The 25849-nt window shown below is 39.7% G+C and overlaps 1 protein-coding gene across 6 annotated transcripts in view; it reads left to right on the top strand.

The window, feature by feature from the left end:
• LOC105498233 (UDP-N-acetylglucosamine pyrophosphorylase 1) overlaps positions 1-5137 on the top strand; it is a 45933-nt gene extending 40796 nt beyond the window's left edge. For all 6 annotated transcript variants that reach the window (XM_071082007.1, XM_011770233.2, XM_011770238.2 and 3 more), the window contains 2 exons: positions 3077-3143; positions 4570-5137. In XM_071082007.1, the coding sequence (XP_070938108.1) occupies positions 3077-3143; positions 4570-4662 (160 nt within the window). In that variant the 3' untranslated portion in view covers positions 4663-5137. The remainder of the gene's footprint in view (positions 1-3076; positions 3144-4569) is intronic.
• The last annotated feature ends 20712 nt before the right edge of the window (positions 5138-25849 follow it).

Raw genomic sequence — 25849 nt, 5'->3', positions numbered from 1 at the left:
AATACAGATGAAGCTTTACTCACTTGCCCACTGCTCATCTTCTGCTGTGTGGCCCAGGTCCTAACAGGCCACAGAGTAGTACCGGTCCATGGCCCAGGTGTTGGGGACTGCTGCCACAGATGGCTCTTGTCCCTCATGCCTTGAGAACTGTATGCAGATCCCTTTGTCACTTTCTGTCTCATCCATCATTTTTAATATATGGAAGCAAACTGCTTTTATATTTAAAAAATAAAACTTTGACTAAATTTTTTTGTCATTGAACCGTAGCTTTTAACCTAAGAGTGTAATAGATTCTTAATTATATAACTGAAGACAGCTACAGCATCTAGCTATCTTAGTTAAGATACAAAAAGCTTTAAACATTATTCTTACTCTTTTATTTAAAACCCCCCATCGCTCAGTTTTCTTCATTTTAGCCGTTTGTAGAATAATTAAAGTGAAATAAAAGTTTGGCTTTAAATGATACCATGCACTGAAAGAGTTCCTGCATAATCCTTGGCACCAAAGGATGAACTCACACAGCTGAAGAAAATCATGTAATAGTGAGAGACGAAAAGAAAGTGTATTATGTAAAAGAGGGAAGAAGCAGCTAGGAGTATTCTGAAAGAAGGGAAACAGCCATGCTGAGTTTTGACTCAGTATTATTTTTATTTCTCACCTTAATGCTTACTGAATAGTGTTAGCTACCAAAAGGATGCATGGCTAAAGAATTGTGGGGCAGTTGGTATATTGGGCTAATTTGCCTATATCCTGAGATTTTACATTTGGTGATGGTAGCTTCTGTTTTCCCTCCTTCAGGGCATCCAGTTTTGTTTGCTAAAGTTGACTCCTTAGTTTCTTGGGGTATCTTTGTGGTAGTAGAATGGAAGTTATATATTAAGGCCAGCTGTATATGTGTTTCTTGGGTTCACAACCACCTTCTGTTCCTGCTACACTGAATCCTTCGGGGTTTAGGTGGGACTGGGCTATATACATCTTATTAATGGGTGGGCCCTCATTTTTTCCTTGGCATGCCTACTCAAAATTCATTTGGTTTTGTATGACTTTGAGTTGCCCCAGAAGGTCTGGACTAGACCTCTTGAGCTCTTGTGGTAGAATCTGGCCGTATGTAGAGAGGTGTGTGCCCTACTATACCTCCTCTTTTCCCTTCATTAGTTTGTCATCTGTCTATTTTCATAGTGTTATTTGTTCAGACAACAAGCATTGGTAGGCCTGCTCATAGGTTTATAGGTGCTATTAGTATTCTAGGTGCTGAAGTATCTTATACAAGAGAAATAAGTCACTTCTTACAGCCTACTGGGACGTTCAAGATGCACATACATAAAAGTTAAGTAAATTTTCAGACAGTATGTGATTATGTGCCAAATGTGTGCTATAGCAATAATAACTCTAGGAGGCAGTGACTTAGCAGGTGTCTAATACATTTATTTTTTATTTATTATTGTTATTACTATTTTTGAGATGGTGTCTTCCTCAGTCGCCCAGGCTGGAGTGCAGTGGAGCGATCTCAGCTCATTGCAACCTTCGCCTCCCAGGCTCAAGCGATTCTCCTGCCTCAGCCTCCTGAGTAGCTGGGATTACAGATGCTCGCCTCCACACCCAGCTAATTTTTTGTATTTTTACTAGAGACGGAGTTTCACCATGTTGGCCAGGCTGGTCTTGCACTCCTGACCTCAGGTGATCTACCCGCCTTGGCCTCCCAAAGTGTTAGAATTACAGGCGTGAGCCACTGCGCCCAGCCACATTTATTTTTTATATGACTAAATGGATGGAGACAATTACTATGAAATGCAGTGGTCAAGAGAAGATTGGGGCTTGAGCCAAATCTTGGAGGATGGGTGTGGTTTTTATGGGACCATAATTGAGAATGACTTGGAATAATCCAAAGAGTGTGACTGGTCTGATTTGAGTGGAGAGTCTCAGGATAAGTAAGTTGAAGTAGGATAGAGAGTGCTTTGAATGCTAGAGAAAGGTTGACCTGTAGCTGAACTCAGAAGCCTTCTGGTTTTTATTCACTCCAGCAAAGTCTGAGACTATGTACTTAGGGAAAGAAAAGAAAGAGCTATGGTTTGACAAGAGACTAACATTTTTGTGCCCTGTGTCTTATTGGTAAGATTCTTGAAGCGGCAAGTAACAAAGAAGTCTGATGACTGCAAATGCATTGACTATTTATTGACTTTTGTGTTAGATAACGTAGAAATTCATTGCTATAAATGTTAGGTTGTGACCTAGATGAAGCAAATAGGGACTTTGACCTTGCTTTTGCTTGAGTGCCTTCTGCCTTAACTCTTTAGAAAGGGACTTTTGGTAACAGAGAAGTACTTTGAAACATACTGAATAAATCAGCTCAGTTAATCTAGAATATTTGGGATGTACAGAAAAACATGTACTGGGAAATAATTTAATTGTCCGATAGAACTTTCTGCAGTGAAGGAAATGTTGCATATCTTTGTTGTCCAATTTTGTAGTCATTGGGCATTCATGGCTTCTGAACCCTTGAAGTGTGATTGTTATGACTGAGAAACTGAATTTTAAATTTTAAATTAATTTTAAAAATTTTACCTAAGTTTAAGTAGCCCTGTGTGGCTATTGGCTTCTGTATTGGATAGTACAGCTTTAGAATGTTTGTCAACCTTAATAGTACCAAGGTAGTGGTGAGAATTAAAATGCAATATAAAGGGCTCCAGAGCACCTAGCACTGGGGCACTGGGCTTGGCATATAGTATATACCTAGTAAGTAGTTGCCTTTTTATCAAATTGAAACTTGGAAATGGTAAAAAATGAAATGTAGGTAAGGGGACAGTGTATAAAAACTATAAAAACTAGTGAAGTGCTGTAAAGAGCTACCCATAATTATTGGCACTTGCCCCAAATAGTGTCCTTCTGACCTGAGAATTTCATATTAACTTAATCCTCAGGGAATTTAGTGATCATCAGGGTAGCATCTGTTCCATTCGTTTAACTGGAAGAATTGTTACCTGTAAGCTTCTCAGAGGAGAGTTGATGGTTTGTACTTTTGCTCCGGCAAGTAACATGGGAAGCAAAATCTTTAACACACATTTGTTTTTTTTCTTAGCTTGAAGGATGCCAATGATGTACCAATCCAGTGTGAAATCTCTCCTCTTATCTCCTATGCTGGAGAAGTAAGTCTGCTTTACTTTTTCCTCTATTCTTTGGCAAAGCTTTGTATATTTCAAAATAACGAAAAGGTGGATTTTAAATGTTCTCACCACAAAGAAAGGATAAGTATTTGAGGTGATAGGTATGTTAATTGGCCTTATTTGATTATTCTACAGTGTATACATGCATCGCATCATCACATTGTATCTCAAAAATATATACAATTATTGTCAATTAAAAATGAAATAAAGTTGGGCACAGTGGCTCACTCCTGTAATCCCAGTACTTTGGGAGGCCGAGGCAAGTGGGTTGCTTGACTCAGGAGTTTGAGACCAGCCTGGGCAATATAGTGAGACCTTGTCTTTATAAATTTAAAAAAAATAACAAAAAAAAGCAATAAAACTTTTTTAAAAAGTAGAATTCTGGCATTGTTTTATGTTTAAGTAGGGATGCCCTTAGAGAAGATGCAGCATTTTCTGATGGTCCTGCCCTGAGGAGCTCTTCCTGGGAATAAGTTGAGAAACTGCATTTGTTCTGAATTCTTCTCTTTGAGAATTCCTGTTATGGCTTTACATCTATCCCATAAGTGAGTTAGTTGCCATTAACAGACATCTACAATAGCTAGTCCATTTCACCCACTCATTGAAATGCAGTAGGCTTTTGAAAAATATATAGTCACCCTTGTTTTTTAGATAAATCATCTGGCTTTTTAAAAAGCAATGTAACTTCTCTTTCAAGGAGTCTAGCTTGTTCATGTACTTAGTACTGTCACTTTTGGGTGACAGTACTTGGGGATTTAGAGGTCTCTACTCTTTTAATTATGTAATATTTTTCCAGGAGATCTTTGTATTGCTTTGTTGTAGCATTAGAGACAACTTTCTTGCTTAGAAAGTTAACTCTATTGGCCGCTTGTGGTGGCTCATGCCTGTAATCCCAGCACTTTGGGAGGCCAAGGCAGGTAGATCATTTGAGGTCAGGAGTTTGAGACCAGCCTGGCCAACATGATGAAACCCTGTCTCTACTGAAAAATACAAAAAATTAGACGGGTATGGTGGCAGGCGCCCGTAGTCCCACCTACTCAGGAGGCTGAGGCACGAGAATTCCTAGAACCTGGGAGGTGGAAGTTGCAGTGAGCAGAGGGGTGAGACTCCTCCGTCTCAAAAAAAAAAAAGTTAATTTTGTGAGAGGTGATTGTAGGAAAAATGATTATCATCTTATTAACTGTAGAAATGATAATCAGAGTAATTTTCTTTTTATATTTTTGTTTTGTGCTTTTACAAGTCAGTCATTAAGTCTACTCTAAAACGTATATTAAATATATTTTGACTTTTATGTTCTGCATCTCAACCTTTTTTGGCATTTGTGCTTTAAATCATCATTATAGCAAGTCCAGCATTGCATGACAAGTGCAGATTTTCTAATTGTGTTTCATTTCAATCCTCTTTTTAGGGATTAGAAAGTTATGTGGCAGATAAAGAATTTCATGCACCTCTAATCATCGATGAGAATGGAGTTCATGAGCTGGTGAAAAATGGTATTTGAACCAGATACCAAGTTTTGTTTGCCACAATAGGAATAGCTTTTATTTTTGATAGACCAACTGTGAACCTACAAGACCTCTTGGACAACCGAAGTTTAAATATCCACAGGGTTTTATTTTGCTCGTTGAACTCTTACAGCTATTGCACACTTCCCAAGATCCAGATGACTCAACTGCAGATAGCATTTTTATGATTCCCAACTCATTGAAGGTCTTATTTATATAGTTTTTTTCCAAGCCAAGGAGACTATTGGCCATCCAGGAAATTTTGTACAGCTGAAATACAGGCAGGATGTTCAACATCAGTTTACTTGGAGCTGGAAGCATTTGTTTTTGAAGTTGTACATAGTAATAATATGTCATTGTACATGTTGAAAGATTTATATGGTACTAAAAGTTTGTTTTATTTTATCAAACATCAAGCTTTTTTAAGAAAATAATTGGGCGGTAAAATAAATGTGTCTTCTTGTCCCTGGAGTGTCATTTGTACTTGAAGAAATTATTTCATTGAGAAAATATGAAACTTGGGAGAAACTTTAAGAGAATGCATAAAAACAAATCGATGATTCAATGAGGCTGCAGAGTCATAGAACTTCTTTCAGTGATGTCTAACTTTGGGCTTTCTCTTCTTATCACTTTATAGTAGTAGCTCTCACCCAAAGATTATTTTGTCCCCCTCCCAAAGGGCCATTTGGCAATATCTGGAGATATTTTTGGTTGTGACAAGTAGGAAAGTGAAATGGTACCACTGACATCTAATAGGGAGTAGGGATGTCACTAAACATCCTACAATACACAGGACAGTCTCCTACGACAAAGAATTGTCTGGCCTAAAGTGTCAATGGTGTCAAGGTTGAGAAACCTTGTTTCAAATTATTCATTTACTCTGTTTTGCTCAAATATTTGGTGGCACTTAGGAATTCAAAAGAATATAGTTTCTGAATTTTCTGTGGCAGGCTATTCCAGTTTTTTGTTACTGTAATTGTTTTGGAGGATTAAAAAAAAAAAGACAAAGGTGGTTCTTTACATATGGGCCATAGATCATTGGTCATTAGTAAGGGTTCTGTGTGTCTAAAATGCTGTTTGTTTGAAAAGACTGAGCTTTTTAAATGCATCTTAAATAATATTTAAGTATTGACAAAAAGTATAAAAATGAACATCTGGATAAATGTTTATGAAAATTATATCTAGAAAAGAGATGAATAAATTTTATTTTCCACTAACAAGTTGTCACAAGATAGGATGCCATTCATGGGGTGGGTCTTTTGTTTAAGGATCACTTTTTTTTTTTTTTTTGAAGAGCATGTGATGTTGATATCCATCAATCTTATCTAATTTTTTTTTTTTAACTAAGGCCTAAATTGTTCATTTAGCATATTTTCTATTTTATTTCAATAACAGCTCAATTTTGCTATTGTTATCTGTTCTAGTTTTCAGAAAGATTAGTGAAGTTTGACTTCTTTTTGAAATGAGCTCCAAATGGATTGTAAGAATGGAATTGCAGAGTTTTTAGCTCCTGAATGCCAAAAACTGGTACTAATGGTGTGATCCATTTCTTTTTTTCTTGAACCTTGCTATTTCCACTGCTATTTCTGCCTGCTATTTCTTCTCCCCTTGTTATAAGAACATACTAGTGACACCATGAAAAGGGAAGAATGGAAGCCTGGGATTGTGTAGTGGTTTTGTTGGAGAGGAGCGATGGCTGGGGAACATTGGGTAGTTAAGAACAAACTCTGAGAGCCTCTGAACCATGGAATGATGAGGTGATAGCATTATGTATCTTTATAAGTTCTTGTTAAATAATTGTCACAATTCAGAAAATATAGAATTGGGTAAAATGTTTATGAAAATAAAAGCTAGAATAATTTGGCAGTAACAGTATAGAATTTATGTGAGAGCTAATAGTCATTTTGAGTCTGGCTTGATTGGCTGGCTGTGATTTAATAACTTTTTTGATAGTCACAAGTGAACATATAAGCCCAATGGGTATGTTACTTGAATATTTGATTTTTGTTCAATTTCCCTCTTACCTCTCAAATTTAATCCAGTTTTGATGTCCACAAAGGAATTATTAGTGACATCTATTGGAAGACAAAGAAAAATTACAGTTTTCAACTTCTACCTCTTCTATTCCTGGAAGTTTTGGCATTTATTGGTAATTTTGATTGTATTTCTAATTCCAGCTTACTGTTGCTAACTTTTCCTCTTTATTCATCATAGTACAGTCAGATTTCAGTTATCCGGGTAAAAAGAGGGAAGGAAAAAGCATGCATACTTTAGAAGAGTGACTAAAACACAAAGCATTCAGTTAGTTTGGAAATCTGTTTTTCTGTTGGCCAACGTGGACGTTTTTGCAATTCATGGTCCTATTTTGAACCCTGGTTTAGGAAATACATACTGGGAAGTGATGAATGAATGAGTTAGCCAATAAGGACTGAGTGCTTGCTTGTCATGTGGTCAGCAGTATTAGATGGGGTATAAAAAGTATAACGCAGAGACTTGTCCTTAAAAAACTTACATTCTGGTTAAAGAGACAAAATTAACCCACATAAAATGAAAATATAATTTATTACTAAAATGTAAGGAATTAAGCTCAGTAAGAATTAACAAAGGCAATCATAAATTGGAGTTTAGCATGTCCTCATCGAAGGATCTCATTGTATTAGGGTTCTCTAGAAAAACAGAACTGATAGGATATTAAAAGTAATGGGAAAAACTGCAATTACTTTTGCACCAGCTGAAATATATAGTTATACGAAAGATTTAATTACGAGGAACTGGCTTGTGATTATGGAGGCTAAGACCCATGATCTGCCCTCTGCAAGCTGGTGGTGTGGTTCCAGTCCAAACCCGAAGGCCTGAGAACCAGGGGAGCCAATGGCGTAAGTCTTAGTCTGAGTCTGAAGGCTGGAGAACCAGGAGTGCAGATGTCCAAGGGCAGGAGAAGATGGATGTCCCAGCTCAAGCAGAGCCAGTTCACTCTTCCTCTGCCCTTTTGTTTTATTCAGGCCCTCAATGTATTGGATGCTGCCCACCCACACTGATGAGGACAGTCTTCCTTACTCAGTCTCCTGACTCAAATGTTAATATCTTCTAGAAACACCCTCAAAGACACACCTAGGAATAATGTTTTACCAGCTGTCTGGGCATCCCTTAACCCAGTCAAGCTGACACATAAAATTAACTATCACATCCATCATTTTGAGAGTAGAGCTATTCCCTTCCCAAATTGGGGTTATATGTTTATATATACTAACAAGAAAATGTACCTCAATAATTCTAACATGTATTACGAAAAATCAGTGTGGTTTTTAGTAATCAGACCATGTTTTTCTCATAGTAGGCACTCAAACATTTTAATCAGGGTTTATTGGGTTTAATTACCTTTTTTCTTTTTTTTTTTTTTTTGAGATGGTGTTTCATTCTTGTTGCCCAGGCTGGAATACGATGGCATGATCTTGGCTCCCTGAAACCTCTGCTTCTCGGGTTCAAATGGTTCTACTGTCTCAGCCTCCCTAGTAGCTGGATTACAGGCACCTGCCACCATGCCCAGCTAATTTTTTAGTAGAGACGGGATTTCATCGTGTTGGCCAGGCTGGTTTTGAACTCCTGACCTCAGGTGATCCACCCACCTTGGCTTCCCAAAGTGCTGAGATTACAGGCATGAGCCACGGTGCCTGGCCAGATTTAATTACCTCTAAGTGCAAATGTTTGTTGTGATTTAGAAGTGGATCATGAAGGAAGATTTATAATTATTTTGGGGAGGAAAGGGGTTCCTTAACTGCATCAAGTTGCCAGGTGATTGATGCCCAAAATATGGGGTTCATTAGGAAATCTATAACTGATATTTCTAAGTGTGGTCGCCTGACCAGGTACATCAGCATCACCTGGAAACTTGTTAGAAATACAGATTCTCAGAATTACTACATTATGCATTTGGGGGTGCAGCCTAGAAATGTGTGTTTTAACAAGCCATCTGGGTGATTTTGGTGTACATTAAGACTTGAGAATGATCACTGTAAGAGGATTTGGGGAGGCTGACCGAAAGTTCAGAGATGTTCCTCTGTTGATTTGTTTAAGGTAATGGCCTCCAGCTGCATCCATGTTACTGCAAAGGACATGATTTCATTCTTTTTTTTTATGGCTGTATAGTATTCCATGGTGTATATGTACCACATTTTCTTTATCCAGTCCATCTTTGATGGACACCTAGCTTGATTCCATGTTTTGCAATTGTGAATAGTGCTGTGATGAACATACAAGTACATGTGTCTTTTTGGGTGAACAATTTATATATTTTTTAGATATATACACAGTAATGGGATTGCTGGACCAAATGCCACATGTTTTCACTTATAAGTGGGAGCTAAACATTGGATACTCATGAACATAAAGATAGCAACAACAGACACTGGGGACTGCTTGAGAGGGGAGGGAAAGAGTGGGGAAAGGGTTGAAAAACCAATAGTTTTCCACCAATAGTTGAAAAACTATGCTTACTACCTGGGTGACAGAATCAGTTGTACCCCAAGCCTCAGCATCACACAGTATATCCATGTAACAAACCTGCATAGGTACTGCCTGAATCAAGAATAAAAGTTGAAATTATTAAAAAATGTTCAGGGATGATACTAAAAAGGAAACAAATTAGGCAGAGAGACTGAGAGAGGCCAGTGTTTCCACAGCAATAATAAATTAAGCAAGAAACCAAATAGATAAATCTTATGTGAGCTTTATTCTTTCAAACACCTGAGGGGGCGGTAAAAGAATGAAAGATGGGCTGGGTGCGGTGACTCAGGCTTGTAATCTCAGCACTTTGGGAGGCTGAGGTGGGCAGATCACGATGTCAGGAGTTTGAGACCAACCTGACCAACATGGTGAAACCCTGTCTCCCCTAAAAACAAAAATTAGCTGGGTGTGGTGTCGTGTGCCTGTAATCCCAGCTACTCAGGAGGCTGAGGCAGAAGAATCGCTCGATCCCGGGAGGCGGAGGTTGCAGTGAGCAGAGATCATGCCACTGCACTTCAGTCTGGGTGACTCGGTCTCAAAAAAAAAAAAAAAAAAAAGATAAAACTAGCAAGACATGACTAGGAGAATTGTAATTACTAGAACAATGGTTTCCAACCCTTAGGATCCTCTGAATTACTTGGAGAGATTTTTGAAAAATCTTGCAAGGTTTTGACTTCAGTCCTAGAGATTATGATTCTCAGTCTGGTAGAAGGCCAGAGCATCTAATTTGTAAAAAGCATTAGATGATTCCAAAAGGCAGCTAGGAGTGAAAATTACTGACTTGGAGGCATAGACTTAGCTTAGAAATCAGCAACCAGGGATGAGAGGGAAGAGACCGGATGTGTTCTGGCTTTGAAAGCTTAGACGAGGGGAAGAGAAGAGTGAAGAACATTTCACTTGAGAACAGTACAAGCAAAAGATGAATAGATGGGGCCAGGGAATAGGCATTCTGGGGATAATTCCACTTTGCAAATATCTCAGACTGCTAGAAAGAACCAGCCTAAATAGGGGTCTTTCTAAATTTTATCCCTCTCTGACTCAACATTTTCTGAAACGAGGGTGGGGTGGTAGGGAAGAGAAAGGGGAAAGTTAGTGAACAGTTTGGTTTAAAAATATTACTGGCACTTTTTTCAGGCTGAATGAGATGTAGAAAGTATAATGTGTTAAGGCTGGGCACGATGGCTCACACCTGTAATCCCAGCACTTTGGGAGAACGAGGCGGGTGGGTCACCTGAGGTCAGGAGTTCAAGACCAGCCTAGGTAACATAGAGAAATCCCATGTCTACTAAAAATACAAATATTAGCTGGGTGTGGTGGCACACACTTGTAATCCCAGCTCCTCAGGAGGCTGAGGCAGGAGAATCATTTGAACCCAGGAGGCAGAGGGTACAGTGAGCTGAGATTGCACACTGCACTCCTGTCTGAGCCACAGAGTGAGGCTCTGTCTCAAAAAAAAAAAAAAAAGTGTTAAGGTAGGTTTTTTTCTCTCTATGAATTTTTGGACAATGCATTCTTAATTTTATGATAAAAAGCTTTATCTTTTATAAAGGCTCAAAGGAAAAATTAACCAAAGTTGTTCACATTAGCCACTTTGGTACAGCTGTAAAGGAACTCTGAGGTCAAATGGCTGTGGTGCAGTTGAGGTGGGGGATGTAAATGTACTTTCAGATAGCGGAATGTCCATCGTTGCAGTATAAGAAAGCGTAGTCTTCATTATGCTATTGTCTTTGGCATTGGGCATTTCATAGAGTGTCTTCATTTGTCAAATATGATAATGCCTTATGATTCAGAGGAATATATGAAGGAAATATATAGAAATTTAAGGTAATGCAGTTTGAGATAAAGCCTTTCTGCAAGAGGTTTAATATGAGTCCGCTGATGGAATGTATACATTCAGTATTATGTCTTTAAAGTTGAAAGGTCTAAAAGGCTTGCCAAAAAGTGTAGTGAGTCGGTGCTGACACAAAATATGTTTATATGAACAAATTCTCAACAAAGTTAGGATACCATAAGAACAAAAAGTCTATCCTGATAGCTTCATGACTCATCATTTCCATATCAGTTCTTCAGTTTCTCTCTCAGTGATTCCACTTCCCAGAAATGATCCTTCTCACAGATCTCAGATTTTATTCTGGTAGGCAAAGCTTTTTTTTTTTTCCTTCTTACAAAACGATGTGTGCAACTCATACTGTATGTATTTTATAGAGTAAAATATATAACATAGGTAGTATGGATAAAATTGAAATGAGACAATATATTTCCTTTTAAAGTTTAAAATATGCATTTTATTTTTTTTCTTTTTTTTAAATTTATTTATTTTTTATTATACTTTTAAGTTTTAGGGTACATGTGCACAACGTGTAGGTTTGTTACATATGTATACATGTGCCATGTTGGTGTGCTGCACCCATTAACTCATCATTTACATTAGGTATATCTCCTAATGCTATCCCTCTGCCCTCCCCCCACCCCACGACAGGCGCTGGTGTGTGATGTTACCCTTCCTGGGTCCAAGTGTTCTCATTGTTCAATTCCCACCTATGAGTGAGAACATGCGGTGTTTGGTTTTCTGTTCTTGCAATAGTTTGCTGAGAATGATGGTTTCCAGCTGCATCCATGTCCCTACAAAGGACACGAACTCATCCTTTTTTATGGCGGCGTAGTATTCCATGGTGTATATGTGCCACATTTTCTTAATCCAGTCTGTCATTGATGGACATTTGGGTTAGTTCCAAGTCTTTGCTATTGTGAATAGTGCCACAGTAAACATATGTGTACATGTGTTTTTATAGCAGCATGATTTGTACTCCTTTGGGTATATACCCAGTAATGGGATGGCTGGGTCAAATAGTATTTCTAGTTCTAGATCCTCGAGGAATCGCCGCAGTGTCTTCCACAATGGTTGAACTGGTTTACAGTCCCACCAACAGTGTAAAAGTGTTCCTATTTCTCTACATCCTCTCCAGCACCTGTTGTTTCCTGACTTTTTAATGATTGCCATTCTAACTGGTGTAAGATGGTATCTCATTGTGGTTTTGATTTGCATTTCTCTGATGGCGAGTGATGATGAGCATTTTTTCATGTGTCTGTTGGCTGCATAAATGTCTTCTTTTGAGAAGTGTCTGTTCATATCCTTTGCCCACTTTTTGATGGGGTTGTTTGTTTTTTTCTTGTAAATTTGTTTGAGTTCTTTGTAGGTTCTGGATATTAGCCCTTTGTCAGATGAGTAGATTGCAAAAATTTTCCCCCATTCTGTAGGTTGCCTGTTCACCCTGATGGTAGTTTCTTTTGCTGCGCAGAAGCTCTTTAGTTTAATTAGATCCCATTTGTCAATTTTGGCTTTTGTTGCCATTGCTTTTGGTGTTTTAGACATGAAGTCCTTGCCCATGCCTATGTCCTGAGTGGTATTGCCTAGGTTTTCTTCTAGGGTTTTTAAGGTTTTAGGTCTAACATTTAAGTCTCTAATCCATCTTGAATTAATTTTCATATAAGGTGTAAGGAAGGGATCCAGTTTCAGCTTTCTACATATGGCTAGCCAGTTTTCCCAGCACCATTTATTAAATAGGGAATCCTTTCCCCATTTCTTGTTTTTGTCAGGTTTGTCAAAGATCAGATGGTTGTAGATGTGTGGTATTATTTCTGAGGGCTCTGTTCTGTTCCATTGGTCTATATCTCTGTTTTGGCACCAGTACCATGCTGTTTTGGTTACTGTAGCCTTGTAGTATAGTTTGAAGTCAGGTAGCGTGATGCCTCCAGCTTTGTTCTTTTGACTTAGGATTGTCTTGGAGATGCGAGCTCTTTTTTGGTTCCATATGAACTTTAAAGCAGTTTTTTCCAATTTTGTGAAGAAAGTCATTGGTAGCTTAATGGGGATGGCATTGAATCTATAAATTACCTTGGGCAGTATGGCCATTTTCATGATACTGATTCTTCCTATCCATGAGCATGGAATGTTTTTCCATTTGTTTGTGTCCTCTTTTATTTCATTGAGCAGTGGTTTGTAGTTCTCCTTGAAGAGGTCCTTCACATCCCTTGTAAGTTGGATTCCTAGGTATTTTATTCTCTTTGAAGCAATTGTGAATGGGAGTTCACTCATGATTTGGCTCTCTGTTTATCTGTTACTGGTGTATAAGAATGCTTGTGATTTTTGCACATTGATTTTGTATCCTGAGACTGCTGAAGTTGCTTATTAGCTTAAGGAGATTTTGGGCTGAGACAATGGGGTTTTCTAAGTATACAATCATGTCATCTGCAAACAGGGACAGTTTGACTTCCTCTTTTCCTGATTGAATACCCTTTATTTCTTTCTCCAGCCTGATTGCCCTAGCCAGAACTTCCAACACTATGTTGAATAGGAGTGGTGAGAGAGGGCATCCCTGTCTTGTGCCAGTTTTCAAAGGGAATGCTTCCAGTTTTTGCCCATTCAGTATGATATTGGCTGTGGGTTTGTCATAAATAGCTCTTATTATTTTGAGATATGTTCCATCAATACCGAATTTATTGAGAGTTTTTAGCATGACTGGCTGTTGAATTTTGTCAAAGGCCTTTTCTGCATCTATTGAGATAATCATGTGGTTTTTGTCTTTGGTTCTGTTTATATGCTGGATTATGTTTATTGATTTGCATATGTTGAACCAGCCTTGCATCCCAGGGATGAAGCCAACTTGATCATGGTGGATAAGGTTTTTGATGTGCTGCTGGATTTGGTTTGCCAGTATTTTGTTGAGGATTTTTGCCTCAATGTTCATCAGGGATACTGGTGTAAAATTCTCTTTTTTTGTTGTGTCTCTGCCAGGCTTTGGTATCAGGATGATGTTGGCCTCATAAAATGAGTAGGGAGGATTCCTTCTTTTTCTATTGATTGGAATAGTTTTAGAAGGAATGGTACCAGCTCCTCCTTGTACCTCTGGTAGAATTCAGCTGTGAATCTATCTGGTCCTGGACTTTTTTTGGTTGGTAGGCTATTAATTATTGCCTCAATTTCAGAGCCTGTTATTGGGCTATTCAGGGATTCAACTTCTTCCTGGTTTAGTCTTGGGAGGGTGTATGTGTCCAGGAATTTATCCATTTCTTCTAGGTTTTCTAGTTTATTTGCGTAGAGGTGTTTTTAGTATTCTCTGATGATAGTTTGTATTTCTGTGGGGTCAGTGGTGATATCCCCTTTATCATTTTTTACTGTATCTATTTGATTCTTCTCTCTTTTCTTCTTTATTAGTCTTGCTAGTGGTCTATCAATTTTGTTGATCTTTTCAAAAAACCAGCTCCTGGATTCATTGATGTTTTGAAGTTTTTTTTGTGTCTCTATCTCCTTCAGTTCTGCTCTGATCTTAGTAATTTCTTGTCTTCTGCTACCTTTTGAATGTGTTTGCTCTTGCTTCTCCAGTTCTTTTAATTGTGATGTTAGGGTGTCGATTTTAGATCTTTCCTGCTTTCTCTTGTGGGCATTTAGTGCTATAAATTTCCCTCTACACACTGCTTTAAATGTGTCCTAGAGATTCTGGTATGTTGTATCTTTATTCTCAGTGGTTTCAAAGAACATGTTTATTTCTGCCTTCATTTCATTATGTACCCAGTAGTCATTCAGGAGCAGGTTATTCAGTTTCCATGTAGCTGAGCAGTTTTGAGTGAGTTTCTTAATCCTGAGTTCTGGTTTGATTGCATTGTGGTCTGAGAGACAGTTTGTTATAATTTCTGTTCTTGTACATTTGCTGAGAAGTGCTTTACTTCCAACTGTGTGGTCAATTTTGGAGTAAGTGTGATGTGGTGCTGAGAAGAATGTGTATTCTGTTGAATTGGGGTGGAGAGTTCTGTATATGTCCATTAGGTCCACTTGGTGCAGAGCTGAGTTCAATTCCTGGATATCCTTGTTAATTTTCTGTCTCATTGATCTATCTAATGTTGACAGTGAGGTGTTGAAGTCTCCCATTGTTATTGTGTGGGAGTCTAAGTCTCATTGTAAGCCTCTAAGGACTTGCTTTATGAATCTGGGTGCTCCTATATTGGGTTCATATATATTTAGGATAGTTAGCTCTTCTTGTTGAATTGATCCCTTTACCATTATGTAATGGCCTTCTTTGTCTCTTTTGATCTTTGTTGGTTTAAAGTCTGTTTTATCAAAGACTAGGATTGCAACCCCTGCCTGTTTTTTGGTTTTGTTTTCCATTTGCTTGGTAGATCTTCCTCCATCTCTTTATTTTGAGCCTATGTGTGTCTCTGCTCATGAGATGGATCTCCTGCATACAGCACACTGATGGGTCTTGACTCTTTATCCAATTTGCCAGTCTGTGTGTTTTAATTGGAGCATTTAGCCCATTTACATTTAAGGTTAATATTGTTATGTGTGAATTTGATCCTGTCATTATGATGTTAGCTGGTTATTTTTTTTGTTGGTTGATGCAGTTTCTTCCTACCATCGATGGTCTTTACATTTTGGCATGTTTTTGCAGTGGCTGGTACTGGTTGTTCCTTTCTGTGTTTAGTTCTTCCTTCAGGAGCTCTTGTAGGGCAGGCCTGGTGGTGACAAAATCTCTCAGCATTTGCTTGTCTGTAAAAGATTTTATTTCTCCTTCACTTATGAAACTTAGTTTGGCTGGATATGAAATTCTGGGTTGAAAATTCTTTTCTTTAAGACTGTTGAATATTGGCCCCCACTCTCTTCTGGCTTGTAGAGTTTCTGTGAGAGATCTGCTGTTAGTCTGATGAGCTTTCCTTTGGGGGTAACCAGACCTTTCTCTCTGGCTGCCCTTAACATTTTTTTCTTCATTTCAACTTTGGCGAATCTGACAATTATGTCTTGGAGTTGCTCTTCTTGAGGAGTATCTTTGTGGCATTCTCTGTATGTCCTGAATTTAAATGTTGGCCTGCCTTGCTAGGTTGGGGAATTTCTCCTGGATAAATAGCCTGAAGAGTGTTTTCCAACTTGGTTCTATTCTCCCCGTCACTTTCAGGTACACCAGTCAGACGCAGATTTGGTCTTTTCACATAGTCCCATATTTCTTGGAGGCTTTGTTCATTTCTTTTTACTCTTTTTTCTCTACACTTCTCTTCTTGCTTCATTTCATTCATTTGATTTTCAATCACTGATTCCCTTTCTTCCAGTTGATCAAATCGGTTACTGAAGCTTGTGCATTTATCATACAGTTCTCCTGCTATGGTTTTCAGCTCTATCAGGTCATTTAAGGACTTCTCTACATTGGTTATTCTAGTTAGCCATTTGTCTAATCTTTTTTCAAGGTTTTTAGCTTCTTTGAGATGGGTTCAAACTTCCTCCTTTAGCTGGGAGAAGTTTGATCATCTGAAGCCTTCTTCTGTCAACTTGTCAAAGTCATTCTCCATCATGCTTTGTTCCATTGCTGTCGAGGAGCTGTGTTCCTTTGGAGGGGGGAGAGGCACTCTGATTTTTAGAATTTTCAGCTTTTCTGCTCTGTTTTTTCCCCATCTTTGTGGTTTTATCTACCTTTGTTCTTTGATGATGGTGACGTACAGATGGGGTTTTGGTGTGGATGTCCTTTCTGTTTGTTAGTTTTCCTTCTAACAGCCAGGACCCTCAGCTGCAGGTCTGTTGGAGTTTGCTTGAGGTACCCTCCAGACCCTGTTTGCCTGGGTATAAGCAGCGGAGGCTGCAGAAGAGTGAATATTGCTGAACAGCGAATGTTGCTGCCTGATCGTTCCTCTGGAAGCTTTGTCTTAGAGGGGTACCCGGCCATGCGAAGTGTCAGTCTGCCCCTACTGTGGGGTGCCTCCTGGTTAGGCTACTCGGGGGTCAGGGACCCACTTGAGGAGGCAGTCTGTCCATTCTCAGATCTCAACTTCCATGCTAGGAGAACCACTACTCTCTTCAAAGCTATCAGACAGGGACATTTCAATCTGCAGAGGTTTCTGCTGCCTTTTGTTTGGCTATGCCCTGTCCCCAGAGGTGGAGTCTACAGAGGCAGGCAGGCCTCTTTGAGGTACGGTGGGCTCCACCCAGTTTGAGCTTCCTGCCTGCTTTGTTTCCCTACTCAAGCCTCAGCAATGGCGGGTGCCCCTCCCCCAGCCTCACTGCTGCCTTGCAGTTAGATCTTGGACTGCTGTGCTAGCAATGAGGGAGGCCCCCTGGGCGTGGGACCCTCCGAGCCAGGCACAGGATATAATCTCCTGGTGTGCCATTTGCTAAGACCCTTGATAATGCACAGTATTAGGGTGGCAGTGACCCGATTTTCCAGGTGCTGTGTGTCACGATTTCCCTTGGCTAGGAAAGGGAATTTCCTTACCCCTTGTGCTTCCTGGGTGAGGGGATGCCTTGCCCTGCTTCAGCTCTCGCTTGGTGGGCTGCACCCACTGTCCTGCACCCACTGTCCGACATACCCCAGTGAGATGAACCCAGTACCTCAGTTGGAAATGCAGAAATCACCCGTCTTCTGTGTTGCTCGCGCTGGGAGCTGTAGCCTGGAGCTGTTCCTATTCAGCCATCTTGGAACTGCCTGAAAATATACATTTTATTTTATTATTTCTTTAAAAATAAATTCCTCACTTTTTTTTTTTTTTAACTAGAGACAGGATCTCACCCTGTTGCCCAGGCTGGAGTGCAGTAGTTCAGTCATAACTCACTGTAGTCTCAAAATTGTGGGTTCAGGGGATCCTCCTACTTCAGTTTTCCAAGTAGCCAAGGACTATAGGCATGCAGCACCATGTCCAGCTAATTTTTTTTTTTTTTTTTTTTGAGATGGAGTTTTGCTCTTGTTGCCCAGGCTGGAGTGCAGTGGCGTGATCTCAGCTCACTGAAACTTCTGCCTCCCGGGTTCAAGCGATTCTCCTGCCTCAGCCTCCTGAATAGCTGGAGTTACAGACATGCGCCACCACACCTGGCTAATTTTGTGTTTTTAGTAGAGACAGGGTTTCTCCATGTTGGTCAGGCTGGTCTTGAACTCCCTACCTCAGGTGATCTGCCTGCCTTGGCCTCCCCGGCTAATTTTTTATTTTAATTTTTTGTAAAAATGGTCTCACTATGTTGCCCAGGCTGGTCTAGAACTCCAGGGCTCAAGAAATCCTTCCACCTTGACCTCCCAAAGTGCTGGGAATACAGGCGGGAGCGACCACATCTGGCTCATTTTATAGACTTCTAAAAGGTCTGAAATGTGATAGAGGAGAGATTAACTGTATATATAAAGTAAATATTCAGTGAGGATGATAACTATGGCCAACACCATAGTGTGTCAAGCATTGCACTAAGCACTTGTCTTAACCATGCGTCAGGCATTGCACTAAGCACTTGTCTCATTTAATCCTTGTTACTTTCCTATGAAGTGGGAACTCTTATTGTCCAGTCCACAGGGAAACTGAGGCATTGAGGTTAATTGTTTAAGATTATATACCTCATAAGAAGCAAAGCTGAGAATTGAACCCAGAGTCTAAATCCAGAGGCCCACACTTTTTGTCTACTTAAAAAAAATTCAAACATACACAATAGAACAGAGTAATAAGCCTCTATTCCTTAGTTTCTAACAATTAATTGTGGTTAGTCTTGGTTCATTTATTTCTCACTTTCCCCCTATACCCCACCTACCCACTGAATTACTTTAAAATCAGTTCAACATCTTGGTTGTAATACTTCAGTGCATCAGTGTATATCGGAGTGATAAAATAACCAGAGTATGTGTGTGTGTGTGTGTATGAATATATATATATATATTTATATTTAGACAAGTCTCACTCTGTCACCCAGGCTGGAGTACAGTGGCGTGAACCTGGCTCACTGCAATTCCAACCTCCTGGGCTCAAGTGATCCCCCAACCTTTGTTTCCCAAGTAGCTGGGACTACAGGCATGTGCCATTGGTCCAGGTAATTTTTTTATTTTGTAGAGACGAGGTCTTGCCATGTTGCCCAGGCTGGTCCCAAACTCCTGGGCCAAGTGATCCTCCCACCTCAGCCTCTCAAAGTGTTGGGATTACAGGCGTGAGCCACCATGCCTACCCCATAATATTTTTAAAACCTTAATAATTAACAATCACACCTTAATATCATGTAATATCCAGCCAGTGTTTGAACTTCCCCAAGTGTCTCACAAATATCTTTTTTTTTTTTTTTTTTTTTCTGAGACAGGGTCTCACTTTGTCACCCAGGCTGGAGTGCAGTGGCAAGATCTTGGCTCACTGCAGCCTCAACCTCCTGGGCTCAAGTGATTCTGCTTCAGCCCCTCAAGTTGCTGGGACTACAGATGCGCACCACCATGCCAGCTAAATTTATGTATTTTTTGTAGAGAGAGAGCTTCACCATGTAGCCCAGGCTGGTCTTGAACTCCTGAGTTCAAACTATCCACCCTCCTTGGCCTCCCAAGGTGCTAGGATTACAAGTGTAAGCCTCTGTGCCCAGTCCCCAGTGTCTCATAAATATATATTTTTTATGTTGAGTTATTTGAATCAGGTTCTATAGTCTATTTATTGCCTTTGACTAATATGTCTCTTAAATGTTCCCTTAAATATTTAAAAATATATGCAGGTCCTCCATCCTCTTCTTTTTTTTTGTTTGATGTTTGTTAGAAAAAACTGGTTACTTTTTCAACATAGATTTGCAGATTTTGGGTTTTGTTTCCATGACGTCCTGTAACATACTCCTCTAGCCTCCATATTTCCTGAAAATTATAGTTACAGCTGAACCTTGATTAAATTCAAGGTCAATTTTTTTTTTTTTTGAGACAGCATCTCACTGTCGCCCAGGCTAGGGTGCAGTGGCGTGATCTCGGCTCACTGCAAGCTCCGCCTCCCAGGTTCACGCCATTCTCCTGCCTCAGCCTCCCCAGTAGCTGGGACTACAGGTGCCCACCACTCTGCCCAGCTAATTTTTTAGTAGAGGCCGGGTTTCACTGTGTGAGCCAGGGTGGTCTCGATCTCCTAACCTTGTGATCTGCCCGCCTTGGCCTCCCAAAGTGCTGGGATTACAGGTGAGAGCCACTGTAATCAATTTTGTAAAGTTAAAAATATTTCATAGGCTTGGCACGGTGGCTCACAGTAATTCCAGCACTTTGGGAGGCCAAGGGGGGCAGATCACTTGAGGTCAGAAGTTTGAGACCAGCCTGGCCAACATGGTAAAATCCTGTCTCTACTAAAAATACAACAGTTAGCCAGGCATGGTAGCGTAGGCCTGTAGTCCCAGCTACTTGGGAGGCTGAAGCAGGAGAATCACTTGAACCCAGTAGGCAGAGGTTGCAGTGAGCCGAAATCACACCACTGCACTCCAGCCTGGGCAACAGAGCAAGACTCTGTCTAATCAAAACAAAACAAAACAAAAACCCAAAAAGCTTCATAGATAGTGTGCATACTTCATGTTAATCTCATTAGAGGCACATAAATTTAGTTCTTGTTCAGCCCAACAAGATAAAGAGTATCTCTATGTTCTTATAAAGACATTTTTAAATCAGTCTTCTGAAAATAGATTAATAAAATATTAAAATCACCGAGGGTCACTATGGAACAAAGAAATCCTAATTTAAAGAGGAAATAGTGGCCCTTGATCAAACTATTTAATATGGCCTTAGTAGAATTAGCTGTATTTAGGTCAAGTCAGACTTTATTGTGAAATATAATAGTTGGCTGCATTCTCTTCATTTTAATCAAAGAAACTTAAATGGCTTCTTTTCTTCCACATGTCCTATCCTTGACAAGATGGGCAGTATCACTAAGGGGCCTGGCTTTCTATCACGTGATGCTAGGAGCTATAAACTTGTATTTAACTGTTCTCCTAGTTTCTCTTTTATCTGTGTATCTTTGCCATTCTGTTTTCTCAATGAGTAGTACGTTCTCTCCCATTCAGGTACCTTAATGGTCTCTATTTTATTTTATTGCTGTATAATACCACATACTTATTTTTTAGTTTCTGAAGATTAGTAATCCAGGAGTGCTTAGCTGGATAGTTCTGTCTCTGGTTCTCTCATGAGGTTGGAGTCAAGCCATCAGCTAAGGCGGCAGTCATCTGGACTACACTGGGGCTGAAGACCGTGATGCCAAGCTCACTCATGTGGCCTTTGGTAAAAGGCCTCAGTTCTGTGCCATATGGACCTCTCCATAGGGCCTCATGACATGGAAGCTGGCTTTCCTCAGCACAGATGACCCAAGCAAGAGAGATAGCAGCAAGATAGAAGCCAGTGTCTTTTATAACGAACCTCAGAAGTGGCATAGCATCATGTCTATAATACCATATTGGTCAACTATTGTACAATAAGTGATTACTCAAGGGTATAAATACTAGAAAGCAGAGATTATGGGGACCCATCTTAAAGGCTGGCTTCCACAAACTTAGGTGTAAAATTCTTAACACAATTTTAGCAAATAGAATTCAACAATATATTAAATAGATAATATAACAAAGGGGTGTAGCCCAGGAATGCATGGTTGTCTTAATATTTGAAAATTAATAAGCAGAATTCAATATATTAACAGACAAAAAGACAAATTATAGATTTAGAAAATACATTTCACAAAATCCAACATCCTTTCCTCATAAAATTTTAGTCTCATGACACTAGGAATAGAAGGAATAGATGTGATAAACAAAGGTCATGTTTGCAAAAGCTACATTTTACTATCACACTTAATGGTGAAGGACTGTATATTTCCCCCAAAAAGTCAGGAACAAGGCAATATGTTCTTTTTTACTACCTCTATTCAATGTTGTGTAGAAGTTCTACCCAGTGCAATAAGGCAAGAAAAACATATAGGTATCCACATTGCAAAGGAAGAAATAAACCTGTCTATTTGAAGATGACATGATTATCTTCCTAGAAAATCCTGTGGGATCTGCATAAAAGTTATCAGCTAATAAGTTTAACAAGGTTGTAGGACACAAGATCAACATACAAAAATCATTTGTATTTCTATATTCTAGCAACAAAGAATTAGACATTAAAATTTAGAAAATCAACATCATTTATAGTAATGTTAAAACATGAAATGCTTATGGGTAAATCTGGCTAATATGTGAAGGACCTGTACATTGAAAAGTACAAAACTTCGTTGAGTAAAGTTACAGAGGCAGATCAGAAGATTTGTGTTAAGATGTCAGTTCTCCTCAAAATGATCTATAGATGACAAGGTAGACAAATATATCAATGACACAGAATAGATAATCTAGAAATAAACTAATCTAGAAATAGACAATACATATATTGTCAATTTGAGGCTGGGCGTGGTGACTCATGCCTGTAATCCCAACATTTTGGGAGGCAGAGGTGGGAGGATCACTTGAAGCCAGGACTTTGAGATCTGCTTGGTCAACATAATGAGACCCCATCTCAGAAGGAAGGAGGGAGGGAGGGAGGGAAGGAAGGAAGGAAGGAGGGAGGGAGGGAGGGAGGGAGGGAGGGAGGGAAGGAAGGAAGGAAGGAAGGAAATTGTCAATTCATTTTCAACTAAGGTGCAGAGGCATTTCAATGGAGAAAAACAGGATTTTCAACAAATGGTGCTGAAACAATTAGATATCCACCTTGAAGAAAGTAAACTTTTATACATACCTTGCACCAAATATAAAAATTAATTTGAAATAAATCATAGACCTAAATGTAAAACGTAAAACTATATAAAACTTCTAGAATAGGCTGGGCATGGTGGCTCACGCCTGTAATCCCAGCACTTTGGGAGGCCGAGGAGGGCGGATCATGAAGTCAGGAGATCAAGACCATCCTGCTTAACATGGTTAAACCCCGTCTCTACTAAAAAAGTACAAAAATTAGCCTGACGTGGTGCATGCACCTGTAGTCCCAGCTACTCGGGAGGCTGAGGCAGGATAATTGCCTGAACCTGGGAGGGGGAGGTTGCCGAGAACCAAGATCATGCCACTGCACTCCAGCCTGAGCTACAGACTGAGACTCTGTCTCAAATAAATAAATTTAAAAAAAAAATAGAAGATTTGAATAGGTACTTCAATAAAGAAGGTAAGCTAATAGCAAATGAGCATACAAAAAGATGCTAAACATCATTAGGGAAATGGAAATGCAAACCATGATAATGAGGTACCCTGACACATCTATTAAAATGTGTAGAATTAAAAGGACTCATCATGCAAGGCGTTGACCAGGATACAGAACTCTCACAGATTGTTGGTGCCAAGATAAAATGGCATAGCCACGTTGAAAAGAAGTTTGGCAGTTCCTTCAGCTGGGCGTGGTGGCTCATGCCTGTAATCCCAGCACTTTGGGAGGCTGAGGCTGGTGGATCACCTGAGGTCAGGAGTTCGAGACCAGTCTGGCCAACATGGCGAAACCCCATCTCTACTAAAAATACAACAAAATTAGCTAGGCATAGTGGTACATGCCTGTAATTCCAGCTACTCGAGAGGCTGAGGCAGGAGAATTGCTTGAACCTGCGAAGTGGAGGTTGCAGTGAGCATAGATTGCGGCACTGCACTCCAGCCTGGGTGAGAGTGAGACTCTTTGGAAAAAAAAAAAATTGTTTTTGCATATTGTCTAGCAATAATATTGGGAGAAAGAAGCCAGGCACAAAAGAGTATCCACTTCATTATTCCATATATATGATGATTAAGAATCAGCAAAACTAATCTGTGATGGAAAAGGTCAGAATAGTCAAGTTCTATGGAAGGGGTATGTATCTATTGAGGGAGGACCACAAGGGAGCCTCCTGAGTGCTGGATTTATCTATATTTTTATCAGTTGTGGCTACAGATACATTTCTAAAAATTAGGCTGAACACTTAAAATTTGATTTACTCTTTAGTGTTATACCTCAATTAAAAAGAAAAAAGTATCTTAATCTCCTATGCATTTTGAAGTTTGAAAATATATTTTAAAATAATTCATTCATTTAAGAGGGAGTTTAAATAACTTATTCAAGACTTCATAACTAGTAGATAGTGAGTGAGGATTAAAATCCAGGTCTGTCTGGCTCTGAGATCCCTGCTTTGAATTATTAGGTTGGTGCAAAAGTAATTGTGGTTTTTGCCATTGAAAGTAATGGCGAAATACTACCGTTGTTGCAGTTAATACTATGCTATGCTGCTTCCCACCACACCTTCTAATCCCAACAACATTCTGAAAAATGCTGTACATACTAACCATGACTTTTGAAAGGGTAAACGAATAAAATAGTTGGGTTTCTAATTTTTAAGCTGTCAGAATTGAGGAGCAGTGGAAAAAAGCTAAGAATGAAGAGAGAGCAAATATTTTTAGTGAATTTCACAATTAGCAGTTTGAGAAAAAGGCCTATTGGTATGAGATGGTTCAGCCTGTGGTATCCGAGGAGGAAGTGTCAAAAGCACAAAGAGAGAGTGCCAGATGGTGATCGTGGCCAGATGGCTGTCACCAGGGTCATGCTCAAGCTAGTGAGAATTAAGAAGAATCTTATACAATAAGCTTATGCAACACCGGCCCAAAGCCAATTATTGTTCTTGGACTTAGGGTATGTTTCCTTTTTATTTATAGGAAAGTGTATCTTTGTATGTGTGTGTTTGTATATGGGGGGTTGTGTTTGCAAGGGATGGCAAAGAGCAGTTCTGGGAATAATGAATCAACATTTGAGAGCAGAGTTGAGCTATAATTAGGTGAGTGTAATTGTTTCAGTGGAAAAGTTTTTCTCACACTCTTTCCCTTCCCTTTAGTGTATTATCAGAACATATTGAAGGGCAGTGATTTGGCAGGCTGAATTTGGCACTGCTCAGATAGCCTCAGCAAAGGGCCTGAGGACACTAAATTCTATCCAATCTCATTTACTGAGCTGTTGGGCAAATGGAATGGTGCTCTTGATAACTTGCTTCCAGGGGGTGAGAAGCAAAATACCAAAATTTACAGTTCCTGTGTTGGGTTGCAGGTGGAAGTTGAGAGCTCTACTCCTGCAGAACAGAGTTGTAAGACTAACTGCTTTGCTTATTGGCCTATTCTCAATCAGAGACAAGAGTATCCAAATAGTGATCAAATTAAAGGCCCACAGTACTCTTTGGTTAACATTTATTAGTCAAAAGCTATTTTTGTCTCACTCTTCTATCCTTGTATCCAAATTTGGTTGGCCTTCCAAAAATGACACTCCACGGTCTTGTTTCTGGAACTGTCTGGAGTCCTCTGGAATGGAATGCAGCAGCAGCCCTCAGCCCCACTGCCTGTCCTACCCTAATCTGCCCTGCTATCAGGGGTGGCATAATTTGAGGGTAATGATGAGCTAATATCTGAAGCCCTGGAGCAGAATGTATTTGCTTAAGCCGGGTTTTTTTGGCTTGATTTTTCACTTATTTTTTAAGTGTATTATAGGCTAGTTCCTGTGAGTCAGCTGCCTTCCTGGGGGCCTTGTCCCAGCTGGGCGTGGTTACTGTTTTTTGTAGATTTTCCCGCAGGGCTATTTCTGTGCAGTAGAGGGCAGTATTTTCAAATGCTCAGGTATTAGCGCCTCAGCCTTAGGAGAATGTTTAACCCAGATCCAAGTTACACAGGGTTGAGTAAAAGCCCACCTGCTTGACCATCTGAGAGATGCTAACATCATCCATACCCCGATCCTCTGTGTCCTACCAGCAGATGAAGGGCACCCAGGTTCATTAATAGAAACTTGGAAATGCAGAGAAATAGCAAATTTAAAGTGACCTCTTTTCGAATACAGCTGCTATTAATGTTTCTGTGTATTTTTCTCTTAGGTATTTCTTTTCTATGTACCTTAAAGAGTGTTTAAATAGCCGGGCGCGGTGGCTCACGCCTGTAATCCCAGCACTTTG

This window comes from Macaca nemestrina, chromosome 1 (assembly GCF_043159975.1).
Source record: "Macaca nemestrina isolate mMacNem1 chromosome 1, mMacNem.hap1, whole genome shotgun sequence".
NCBI lineage: Eukaryota > Metazoa > Chordata > Mammalia > Primates > Cercopithecidae > Macaca > Macaca nemestrina.
The sequence above is the reverse complement of the archived record's forward strand: the minus strand, read 5'-3'. Positions and strand labels throughout refer to the sequence as shown.